We start from the raw sequence: 12,500 nt of genomic DNA on the forward strand, positions 1-12,500 counted from the left end.
CTCTCCATGCAAGCCGTGGAGACTTGTGTATATAGTTTTTATTTTATATGAATTTCCATTCATATTTATTTTTTAATTGCCCTCCATACAAATGCAGTAACGTCACGTCATTAAAGTGGCCTCGTGTGAAAATGTAAAATATATTCACCTTCTCCCACTAGAGGTCGCACCGCACTTTACAGCGATTCATAGAGGAGGATTCCTAAACGATCCCGTTAAAATATTTTAATGATTTTAAACTGCTGTGTAGAAGATTATATTACAGCTTATATCAAACCAAAATACTTTGTTTTTGAATTCTTATTTAGGAAGGTTTTTCATTTCCAACCAGTACGTGAATTACAATATATAAGAGGATGCTCCCATATTGTGAAGCAACGTTTAATCTATGTGGAAAGACATTTGTCCTCAGGCTCTGAGATCCTACATGTCTTGTTGTCTGCCGTCCTGTTATTTTCAGTTGACCGAGGAGGGGGCCTCAGCCGGTGAGGTGGGACGCCTGGACACCCCAGCTGGCCTTAGTATAGACTGTTGATGGAGATACTGGGGATCTCTGATAATGATTCAACAGCACAATCTCTTGCTGCGACCAATTCTCTTGGATAAATATTGTCGATGATGAAGGAAAATTACATCTGATTACATTTGCACATGTGGATTTCCATGTTTTATTTATTACTGGAATGTGGAATGTTTTTTAACAGACAAGATTTTTTAAATATGAAAATTCTTCTTTACCGAAATACCTTTCTTTATTCACAGTCATTTTGATTATTCTCATATCAATATACCTATTTCTCACTGTATTTACAAATCAGGGGCTTAAACTCACCAATAAAACATTTGGTCATATTTTCAGGGTCATCTTTTGAAAACAAACAACTGACACACAATAATTAAGGTATCTCACACACACTTGCATCGGCTAGATGTTAATTAGTCCCCTTCTCTGCAGCTCAATTCTATATAAACTGTGTCACACAAGACAGAGATTCTAAAATCCTCAAGGTACAAATATGTGTTGGGTATTTTGAGTGGAAAGAAGCACATAAGATCTATGTATTAAACGTTTCCCTGTGATGCATGTGCAGCCGCACAAAATGGAGCCCCACATTCGAACGTTTCACCGTTGAGTTCAAATGTAAAAAGGAAATGTAGCAAACTTTCCTGTAAATCTTTTGCCTAGATTTAATCTCTGCTTTTCTGATTGTTGTGTTTTGGGTATATTTATTTCCTATATAGTGCAGATAGATGAGGATGCAAAGGAACGAGGCAGTAATGTGTGTGTGTTTGTGTGTGCGTGTGTGCGTGGGTGTGTGGGTGTGGGTGTGTGTGTGTGTGTGTGTGTGTGAGTGCGTGGGTGGGCGGGGTGTTACTGTATGAAGCTCGATGGTGTGTCACTGAAGCACAACCACAGTTCACTGCCCAGGCACAAAGCTCCAAGAGACCGCCGCCCCCCCGCCTCCTGATGCTAATGAGCAGATCTGGGTCAGCTCACCATCTCAAACACACACACACACACACACACACACACCTAAACACATGGCTGCATACCCACTGGTAACACGCATAGTCAGATACACACTATCCACACAGCTCCACCCACACACGTGCATAAGGTCACATAACTTACACAAATGCACCCCCATCTAGTTCCTTTCCTCTCAAACACACACACACACACACACACACACACACACGGGCATCCTTTCCTCCTAAGAGGCAAGATGTGACATTGTGTCCGTGCTCGATGCTCGCAGCTCTCTGCTTGTTGTGCTTGTCATCCGGGCAGCGGCGAGGAGGCGTATAGGAGAACTAATGGGCTACAAGCACTCTGGGCCGGCCGTGCAAGACGCCAAGCCGCCTCCATTTTGTGGAGGAATGACTCTTATTTGTCACATATAGGGAGGGAAATGTGGTGTCATTACAGAGTCAGCCATGGTCAGTGTTGGTGAATAACACGATGGCGTGATTGTTGTTCTTAATGTTTATTTTGTAATCATTTTGTAATCATTCTTTTAAGAATTGTGAATAAAAAGATAAATACAGGAAAATGTTGTATATTGAGGGTGTACTCACCATAATGATGTATGTGCGTGTGTGTGTGTGTGTGAGAGAGAGAGAGAGAGAGAGAGCAGTTTATGCAACATCCATGACTCTGAGCTCTCCTGTTAGACCAAAGCCACACTGCCGACGAAACCCAGTCGCAACCTCCATGGCTCTCCTTACACCCTGTCATGCCTACACACACACACACATACTTCTTCTTTAAGGTAACAGTCTTTTCTCACTCACACAACACACACACACACTCACACACACACACGGCCTGTCACTACCGCTCTCTTCAGTCTCTGGCCCTGTAAGCCCAGCAGACCTTTTTGGGCCATAGAGTGATTCATGTGTTTGTGCACCTGTCACTATTCATGCATTCATGTGTGTGACTGTGTACATGAATATTACTGTGTGTGTGGAATGGGGGGTTTTCCACCAATATGAATATTCAGATGCATTCCTATCTGTGTGTGTGTGCTTGAAATGGGTCTTGTTTTAGGGTTTATCGTGTCTTTGTCCAAACCACAGACAGAAAAGCCCCGGGATCAAATACAAAGACATGTCACCGTGAGTCGCCAGTGAACTGAAGAGCACTAAATGTTGATCGCCGAGCTAACTGTCTGCTTCACTGTAACATGCGTTTAAAAGCAGATTACAATACAGATTACAAAGCAGATACATGACATTTAGACCTGCAGTACACATAATTAACAACATGAGCATTTGACCTGTTTGAGATACTCTAAGTTGTTGTTTTTTAAGTTTATCATGGGCTACTGTTACATTTTGAATCTTAACCAACATTGCCATTGAAGTGACCCACCAAATCATGCAAACATGCACAAAGAGAGCTGATTTAGAATTATTTGCTTTATCATTTACCACCATGTTTTCCCTTCTGTCCTTCTGTGACAAAGACAAGATTTATATATTTAAAAAAAAAAACACTTCGAAGCTTTTATTTTTCATTCCTTTGCAAAGTCTCAGAATCATTTTTATTTGCGTTTAATTTCGTCACTAAAGGGTTAGGATTTGTTCCCTACACCATGCAGCATTCAAGACTTTAAAAAAACGCATGAAAAAACACACCAAATAAGACGTCTCGACAGAGATGTGTACACGTGCAAAAAAAACCTTTCAAATGACTGTGTCCATGGCAACTATCAGAGATTACTGCTTCCAGTCGGCACTGCATGGCTGTTAGAAGAGGCGTTAAGCCCCTGCGTATCTCAGGCCTACACCCGCACGCGCGCACCCGCACGCCACACGCACGCATCTAATTCAGTTAATTCTCCGCTCTGGAGCCTCAGCCAATCTTATAGAAAAAATACAAACTGAAAATCCGTTTTGTCACAAGGAAATATATGCAATATGTATATACAGTGTATCTATAATATTAAAGAGTGATAATAGCGGTATTTCTCAAATATTCATGTATTTGTTTTTCTGCTTTGCGGCTCACGGGGTTGCTGTAGCTTCTCCTTGTTGCGCGAGAGGCGGGATACACCCCGAATGCGTCGCCAGCGCATTGAGGGGCCACGCGCATTCACGCACACTCACAAACGCTACGGACGATTTGGACTAATCAATTCCCCCAAATTGCATGTTTTTGGAGATGGAATAAATAAACCATTCGAGATTATTTTTTATATTTATTTTCACGCACGCAAAATAGGCTATTTTATTCTCATACCGCATCGCCTGCCTTAGATTAAGTGCATTTATTTATTTTGTACATTTAGAATTTGACCTGCTTGCATTTTTGTTTGCGTCTCTGACATTTTCAGCCGATTCTCTGCCGTGTCGTGCAGGGGGGGGGGGGGGGGCAGAGACGCTTCAAGGAACACACACACGCATATTCCCCAAAACATGGATGACTCACGCTCACTAATAAACACTATAAACACTATATTTTCCCGAACGCAAATATAACAACTAAACAAAGTGGCGCAAGTCAAAGCCTGAAAATATCTCTCTGCACTTTCCCTGGTTTCTAAATTTAGACCATCGTCTTTTAATTCTGCTCGTAAAATTCTATCCTCATACCTATACTTTATTCTTAATTCCGTTCATCAGAATTTCAATCCGCCTAGAAAAAAAATAATCTCATAATTCGCATTAGATATCCTGTCTTTGAGATTCGATGTTTCACCCTCTGTAAGATACAAATGTTCTCTCCTCTGCCGCAGAGGGATAGATTTCTGCAAGCAGGAGGCAAAAATGTGATGACAGTTTTGCTCAACCGTGTCATGTCAGACCTGGGGGGCAGAAAACGAGGGGGTCGGTATTCATAAGGATTAGAAACCCACTGCTTATATTAATCCTAGTGAACGTTAAGAACGAATATAACATCAAACAAACTTCATAAATTGTACTATTCTCTGTACCAAATGTGTTTTTTCACGAGCCCGAGCCTCGCTTCCGTCTGCGTTGGACGGAGGAGCTGTCCGTGGTGCTGCCGAGCCCCGCAGCAGGCCAGCTGCGCGATGCGCATCACACCAACAACGAGTTGCGTCCCGCACAGCCCGCACAGCCCGCACAGCCCGCTGAACACGCATCTGGACTCCAGCTGTCACATCTGTAGACGAACGCGTTCACGAGAAAACCGAACACGTAAATGGTTCAACTGCGCCATAAAAATAAAAAAAAAGTGAAAATACTGACATGATTCGATTGATCTGTTGTGACATGTAATAGAGATTGCGTTTATTTACAATTTGTATAAAAAAAATAGAAATAAAATACTTTCTGTATGTAAAGGCCCTTCCGCATGAATTGAAACTGCATTTGAAATCCTCCAAGAAAGATATTGATTTAACTGCTGAGTTAATATTAAGGGGCAGGAAGCTCCATGCCGCAGTTTACAAATCTAAAAATGATAGCGCCAGTTATAATTCAGATGTGCAAATCAGACAATGGAGTTCTTAAAAAACGACGAAACATTATCATTCTTGCTGTAAAAACCTGAAAGGTTAATTTAAATATACTATATATAAATATAAATACTTATATTTCACTTCAGCACCCTTTATTTTTATCAGATGAATCATAGGGAATTATTATTGATTAGTGCGCATTTCAGCCGGAGACCCTTTGATCAAAGGCTGAGAGGCCGTCCGGATCTCTTTATCCTCTCACACACACACAAGCGTGATTTATCCAGGCAAGCACATCTCTCCCCAGTGTCTGTTCTGCGGTCTCTCTCCCTCTCTCTCTCTCTTTCTCTCTCTCTCCCTTGCTCCCTCTCTCTCTCTCCCTTGCTCTCATTTGCTCTCCCTCCCCCCCTCTCTCTCTCTCTCTCTCTCCCTTGCTCTCTCTCTCTATTTCTCTATCTCGCTCCCTTGCTCTCTCTCCCTTGTGCGCGCTCTCGCTCTCTCTCTATTTCTCTCTCTCTCTCTCTCTCCCTCCCTCTCTCTCTCTTTCTGGGTGATGCAGCCTGATTCCAGGGCTCGCACTCTTTCCCAACAGGACCGCCAATTGATAAAAACGCTTTGAAGAAACTGCTAAATTGACATTTTGGACACAGTTTGGTTCTTGTCTCTGCTTCGGAGCGTTTCTTCGTTGTTGCGGATGCCAGCGGGTGTTTCAGGGACAGTAACATGGATGAGAAACTCGTGGAAAGCGGATTGTTAAAGGTTTAGGTGCAGAACGTTTTCGCTCTCGACGAGCTTCCTCCAGCGTGACGTCATCGAACAGACAACAGGGATGAGTTTCCAGTGTTAGTCTCAGAGCATTTTTACACGCTGAAATTCTTTCTTATAGAACAAGGTATCTTTTTTCCCCCGGATAAAATGGCTCACCTCATACGACACAAGCTGACCAACAAGCTGACCAACGTGGCGCACACGGTGTCCAACAAATCCCAGGCCAAGGTCAGCGGGGTGTTCGCCCGGCTGGGCTTCCAGGCCGCCACGGACGAGGAGGGTCTGGGCTTCGCTGAGTGCGACGACTTGGATTATGACTACAGGCACGGGATGCCAATGGATGTCCTTCAGGGAGAGGAGGAAGGGGGGCGAGTGAGCGGAGAGGGGGAGCCGGGGGGAGACAGCCACTACCAGAGAGACGGCGCCGGCCGGAGGCCCTCGACCCTGAAGACGGGGGGGTCGCTGGAGGAGGACAAGCCAAAGATCACCACCTGGGAGGCTGGCTGGAACGTCACCAACGCTATTCAGGTATAGGCTGCATGGATTATCGGACAAAAGTTCACCTTGAAAATGTTCACGTTTTTAGATTTAAAGAGAAAAAAACTGTGGATGCGATTTATAAAGGGGAAAGAAATTATGTTGAGGTTTTTTAAAATGTATTAAAGGGCATATAAATAAATTGGAGGGATCTGAGTGCTTCCATGGTAACAATGGGCCCTACATTTATTTATTCAAAGCCTTTAATCAGCGGGGATGCAGGCCGGGCCTGCTGGATTTTGATAGTCCGGAGACTGAATGGCGTCCTGCGCTTATCAGCGTCGCAATCCAATTGAAGTTGAAATCGAATGAATACAAATTATTTTGTGTTGTTTTAATTCAATGTTTAATTTAACCCAAAGCCTGTGCAAGTGAAGTATATATATATATATACATATATATATATATATATTAATGAGCGAGGGGAATTAGAGAACAATCCGTTGTAGAGTATCGGAAATGAAACAGCTGAGAAAAACGTAAGAAGGAAAAAAACCAATCAAAACGCAATCTAATTTAATTCCCAAATTATTTGGGAGACGCGCCTGCGCGGCTGCTCGGCCTGTCACTGCGCTCCTCTGTCCGCTGCAGGGCATGTTCGTCCTCGGCCTGCCCTACGCCATCCTCCACGGCGGCTACCTCGGCCTCTTCCTCATCATCTTCGCCGCGGTGGTTTGCTGTTACACCGGCAAAATCCTCATCGCGTGTCTGTACGAGGACAACGAGGACGGCGTCAAGGTGCGCGTCAGGGACTCCTACGTTGACATCGCCAACGCCTGCTGCGCGCCCCGCTTCCCATCTCTGGGCGGGCACGTGGTGAACGTGGCCCAGATCATTGAACTGGTCATGACGTGTATTCTTTACGTCGTGGTCAGCGGCAACTTGATGTACAACAGTTTCCCGGGGTTCCCCGTCTCCCAGAAGGCCTGGTCGGTGGTGGCCACCGTCGCGCTGCTGCCTTGCGCGTTCCTGAAGAACCTCAAGGCCGTGTCCAAGTTCAGCTTGCTCTGCACTCTGGCGCACATCGTCATCAACGTGCTGGTGGTCGCCTACTGCCTCTCCAGGGCTCGCGAGTGGGCGTGGGAGAAGGTCAAGTTTTATATCGATGTAAAGAAATTCCCAATTTCGATCGGTATCATCGTCTTCAGCTACACGTCCCAGATCTTCCTCCCCTCCCTGGAAGGCAACATGCAGCGGCCCAGTGAGTTCCACTGCATGATGGAGTGGTCTCACATCGCAGCCTGCATCGTCAAGGGCCTCTTTGCCCTGGTGGCCTACTTGACTTGGGCGGATGCTACCAAAGAGGTCATCACGGATAACCTGCCTTACGGCATCCGGGCCGTGGTGAACATCTTCCTCGTGTCCAAAGCGTTGCTTTCTTACCCGCTGCCGTTCTTTGCTGCAGTCGAGGTGTTGGAGAAGTCCTTGTTTCAGGATGGCGGGAGAGCGCTCTTCCCGAACTGCTACGGCCCCGGAGGACAGTTGAAATCGTGGGGTCTGGCTCTTCGGATTGGTCTGGTCGTCTTCACCCTGCTTATGGCTGTCTTTGTCCCACATTTTGCACTCCTTATGGGTTTAACTGGGAGCCTCACCGGTGCTGGTCTGTGTTTCCTCTTGCCAAGCCTCTTCCACCTTAAACTCCAGTGGAGGAATCTCCTGTGGCACCACGTCTTCTTTGACGTTGCCATTTTTGTTATTGGAGGCATATGCGCCATATCTGGCTTCATCCACTCAATTGAAGGTCTCATAGAGGCGTTCAAGTACAATATCCAAGACTGAGCTCTTCAGAGATGACCTTTGCTGAAGGACAATGTCCTTAAATGCCCCCCCCCCCCCCCCCAGGTTGCCATGGCACTAACCTTATCAATGCATCGTGGACACCATTTGACAGCTAAACTCATGAGGATGATTATTTGTGTGAACTGTACATCTTTTTATTTTTGCCTTCGTGATAATGCGTAACAGTTAATTCTACAATCAGAGCGTAACGTTTGCTATTTCAGAGGATCCAACCTCCACCTGGACGGAGGTGATAAAACATGGGGCTGTTGAGCTCGTCCAGATATCAGTCTTCATGCAGCGTTGTCAGAGATCCAGTGAAATGATCTGCCATGGGTATAACTGTGAGTGTGTACGTGTTTGTATCTGGGGGATGAAATATGTGAAAACAATGCAGTGAATATGTTTGTAGATATATCGGTAATCCCACTTCAGAAAAAAAGAAAACGAGACACCCATCACTGTTTGATTAATAAACCTTGACTAACTTCTGTGTAGGCCAATTGCTGAAAGAGGTTTTTCCGGTTTGTTTTTGTTTTGTGTCTTATTTTCAATCCTATGCTACAGTAGTTGTTGGTTCATTTGTTTCTTGGTATCTAACGTGTCATTCTTGATGACGTGAACTCAAAGTGCAAGCAAGTTGGTCCTAATTGTGTTACATGAAAAAATGTCTGATATTAAACTTGTTAATTGTGATTTAAATGAAGGTGTGTGAGACAAAGAATATTTGTTGAATTAAGAGACAAATAAATCAAATACTTTATGGCTGATTCTAATGTTTCTTTCAAATGTAGATGGAATGACTGGAAAGTCCCTTATTATACTTCCTCTTAGCTTTTTTCTGCTGGGGTTCTTCTTTCTTGAAATAAAATAAGCTTTCAGACCATTTTCTTTTGGCAAGGGACCTAATATTGTGTGTCAGATGATATGAAGCGGCATCTGACAAGTTAAGCATTTATTTTAAGGTTGCAGAGGCCTGGAAAAACAGCTTGCAGCATGATGAAACCAGGCACCTCCATGGAGCTACAAATATGAATTGAGAGAAGAAACAGAACGAGCATTACAGCTTTTGAGTCTGGCTGATGGATCACAGAACGTATTAAAGCTGCCGCTGTTCAACAAACAGGAGAATTTTCACTTTCTTACCTTAATGTTTCACTTCTCAGTAAATAAAAGCTGTGTTCTGTGAACACGGTGCCATTGTCCAACAAAGTTCAGCAACGTTCAAGGCAAATACACTCAATTCTGCTGTGCTTCAGGTAAGACAACAATATCATTGATCACGTTTTTTGCGAGTAAAATGTTTTTGAAGGCTGCCGAGGAAAAAATGCTTCCATCTTTGACAATCATGCGGATGCTCCTCTCTTTTACCTGCAGAGAAAATCCTGCTGTACAAATCATTCTGACCAACAAAGGACTTCAGTACGGTGAGGCCATGTGTGATGTGAAATTCACTTCACCGCTTTTTAAGCAGGGGGGGAAAATGATTTTTTTTCTACTGATCAAACTTTGTGTGTGCTCTTCAGGAAAGCATGTAGGTGCAGGTTGGGTTCGAGATAAGTTGAGGCTAATTATGCTCAGCGCTGAAATCCTAATCTGCATCTTTGGTATCTTGGACTACACACTAACAGGGTAATGGTTCAGGGTAGCAGTACATGCTAACAGGGTAATGTGTCATGGTAGCCATGCTCACAGAGAAGGATTTGGCTGTGCATGACTGAATTTGAGCATTCTTTTGATTTAGTTCATTAAACCTCTTCCCATAACTCAGATCTTTATTTACATTCCTCTCTTTGCTCTCGTGCACACGAGCGTCACAATAACAAAGTGCGACTTTCCAGAGCTGTCTGTTCAGTTCCATGAGGATTCAAGAATTCCATCTCAACCTTGCAATAACTGGAACATGGATGACACAGTACTTTTTAACGTGAGTCTTCTCTATACATGTAAACTCTGTTATAACAAAAACAATTACCATAAGCGTTCTGAAAGAGTAATTATACATAAATTAATTCAAGGTACACACTTCTATTTGAAATTTTGAAATCCAAAGGTACATGCAGGAGGAAGTGAAATTAGATTACATTCAGTGCAGCTGTTTAAAAGTTTGCTTGTCTGAGGTCATTTATAAAAGGAAGTGAGTCTCCAGTGCTAGTTTTGTTTTATGTGGAAGGTCATTGTTTTTTGGCACATCAATACACTTCAAATATAATTATTTAAGCCTTTAAGTTACGACGAAGTTCTGCCTTCATGTTGTCGTAAATGAAATGGAGTCAATTTAAACAAGTTAAATATATATGTTGTTGCCCTATTACTTTATTTATAGCACATATGTATGATGCCATGTTTGTATAATCCTTACTGCAGAGGGTTTTCTGAATATCCAACATGTCCTGACTTTGTTTGCTGATCTAGACAGACCACAGGATCATTCGACGTGGCTATTTGGTGTGGATGGGACCTCCGTATTGAAGTTGGGGAAAGGTGCTGATGGACATTTGTCCATCACCATTGTCAGCTGTAATGCAAATGTTGAAGATGTGGATGTACGGATTGAAGGAGGAATCACGTAAATTAGAAACAAGGGGGAAAAGGATCAAGTCCTGAGAAAATGTCAACATATACGGCTTGCATTTTCATTTGTCAGTGGTTGGATCTTCCAACGTGTTGTTGACAATTACAAAGAGCAAATCAGGAGTGAACTAGAGGACCAAGTGAGTGTTTCCCTCCATCTTCAACACATGTACATATGGAGGCTTGGTCGATATGATCGTCAGATAATGTTCAGATGAAAAATACTGTAGTCAAGAACTGCTTTCATCACAGATCTGCCCTGGAGCGAAGGAATTCATTGTAAACCTGGAACACCACCTGGAGGCCATGAACGGTATCGAAGCACTCTCCTCAGGGACCCTGTGACAAAATGGCATTTACCAATTGATAGCAGCTGCACAGGACAAAAGTGTCTTTAGGTTAAGTCTAATTTAAAACATCAGTCAACAATTTAATATATAAACAGATTCATGAGTTGACCTATTATTTCTACTCCGGTTAGTTTCTTTTGATGTGGATGAATATGTTACCCTTGAGCTCCCTCTCACCGGCTTACTTGATATCAGCGCTTCACATCTGAATCTGGGATTTAAGGTAAGCAAAACACATAAAAGTACTTTCTTGTAGTGTTTCATTCCCCCTGACAACTGGCCACATCATCTCTGGCAGTTCTTCCATCTCTTCAGAAACCCAGATGTTGCTGACCGATAGAGCCTTCAAATGACAAAGACACATTCCCAACATTTTCTGAAAATTTCATCAAGATCCGTCCAGAAACTTTCGGGTTGTCTTACGGAAAAACGCCGGCGATATCTGGAGGTGACCTCTGTTGAAGTCAATGAGGAACACACATCAGAAGTTAAAATTTATTTTATTTTAAAACATTCAAGCACACGTTTTAGCTTTTGTTAAATGTCCACATTCTTGGGATATGAGACCAGTCCTAAAATGTTCCCCGTAGAAGAAAAAAAGACAAAAACACATTTAATACATGAAAAAGAGAGATTCTGGGAGGAGACTGGACAGTGACCCTCTACATTAATGACGAGAATGGGAAGCAGATGCAGAAAAGACAAACACACCATTAGTACTAGACTAAAGACGGTGCAACACATCCAAGGAGCATCTGTTAAACCTAGACAGGCTGAGCAGGAAACACTAAAACTGCTGTAATCACACCACAAACTCATTTAATGTAAATTCAGATTGTTACAACAGTTCCTTCATCTTAATGTGGCTTCAATGAAAGAAGAAAATCAGGGAAACCAATCGAGGTCAACTTTGTAGAACCTGAGAATCTATTAATGGGAAAATAAATAAAACACAACAGGTAACTTTTTAAAACAACATTCAGCAATACACCATTAATTATACCATCTATGAAGTACAGCGCGAGCGTTGGCATGCTTCGTGATCCCTGTTGTTGTCCTACAACACTGATGGATGTTTAGTACATTAAACATTTGACTGCAAACATGTTGATCATTTCTCATGAGCTCATTTTGCAGCAATGAAACTTCCTGACACAATATTTGAAAATCAGTGCATGTTAAAAATAAGTTAAACATTCAAGTATGGATACGGTTATAAAGTAATACTAGACCGCAACATCAGTGAGAGAAAATAACAAGAGAGACTTCAGGACATTTGTCCACAGAACAGGACACCATGCTGGCATCTTCAGCGCACCAACCAATCAAAAGTAGACTTCTAGTGTCAGTGTCTAGCAGGACGGTGGGGAATAAATGGAGCTTCAGCGTTCCTTTTACTTTCATACATTATCATTAGCCTCTTTACCCTGGAGGGTTTTCGTTTTGTCATACAAAGCTAGAAAAAGGTGCAGGGAAGCGATGCAGTACTAGATTTAAGAATTTGGAAATAACCAAAGGAGAACATTAAAGAGATGACAAAGGGGAAAAGACAAAATAGTCT

General features: G+C 42.9%; 2 protein-coding genes across 2 annotated transcripts; both read left to right on the forward strand.

Moving 5' to 3' along the window:
• The first annotated feature begins 5,846 nt into the window (after window positions 1-5,846).
• Window positions 5,847-8,015, forward strand: slc32a1 (solute carrier family 32 member 1). The gene is made up of 2 exons (XM_068752053.1): window positions 5,847-6,227; window positions 6,828-8,015. Exons 1-2 carry the CDS (start codon window positions 5,847-5,849, stop codon window positions 8,013-8,015), a joined length of 1,569 nt encoding a protein of 522 aa, XP_068608154.1.
• A 1,327-nt stretch (window positions 8,016-9,342) lies between these two features.
• On the forward strand, window positions 9,343-11,279 carry bpifcl (BPI fold containing family C, like). The gene is given in 10 exon segments (XM_068751311.1): window positions 9,343-9,442; window positions 9,542-9,647; window positions 9,828-9,878; window positions 9,880-9,942; window positions 10,431-10,457; window positions 10,459-10,584; window positions 10,663-10,729; window positions 10,842-10,902; window positions 11,071-11,162; window positions 11,238-11,279. Coding segments are annotated over 10 exon segments (735 nt in total).
• The last annotated feature ends 1,221 nt before the right edge of the window (window positions 11,280-12,500 follow it).

The sequence above is a fragment of the Brachionichthys hirsutus genome, chromosome 2 (genome assembly GCF_040956055.1).
Source record: "Brachionichthys hirsutus isolate HB-005 chromosome 2, CSIRO-AGI_Bhir_v1, whole genome shotgun sequence".
NCBI classification, from domain to species: Eukaryota; Metazoa; Chordata; class Actinopteri; order Lophiiformes; family Brachionichthyidae; genus Brachionichthys; species Brachionichthys hirsutus.

What these genes read in the sequence shown, in the direction of transcription:
- slc32a1 (XM_068752053.1), top strand. Translation starts at nt 5,847, where the DNA reads ATGGCTCACCTCATACGACACAAGCTGACCAACAAGCTGACCAACGTG. An exon ending in ACGTCACCAACGCTATTCAG is followed by an intron (nt 6,228 to 6,827) that starts GTATAGGCTGCA and finishes TGTCCGCTGCAG; the next exon opens with GGCATGTTCGTCCTCGGCCT.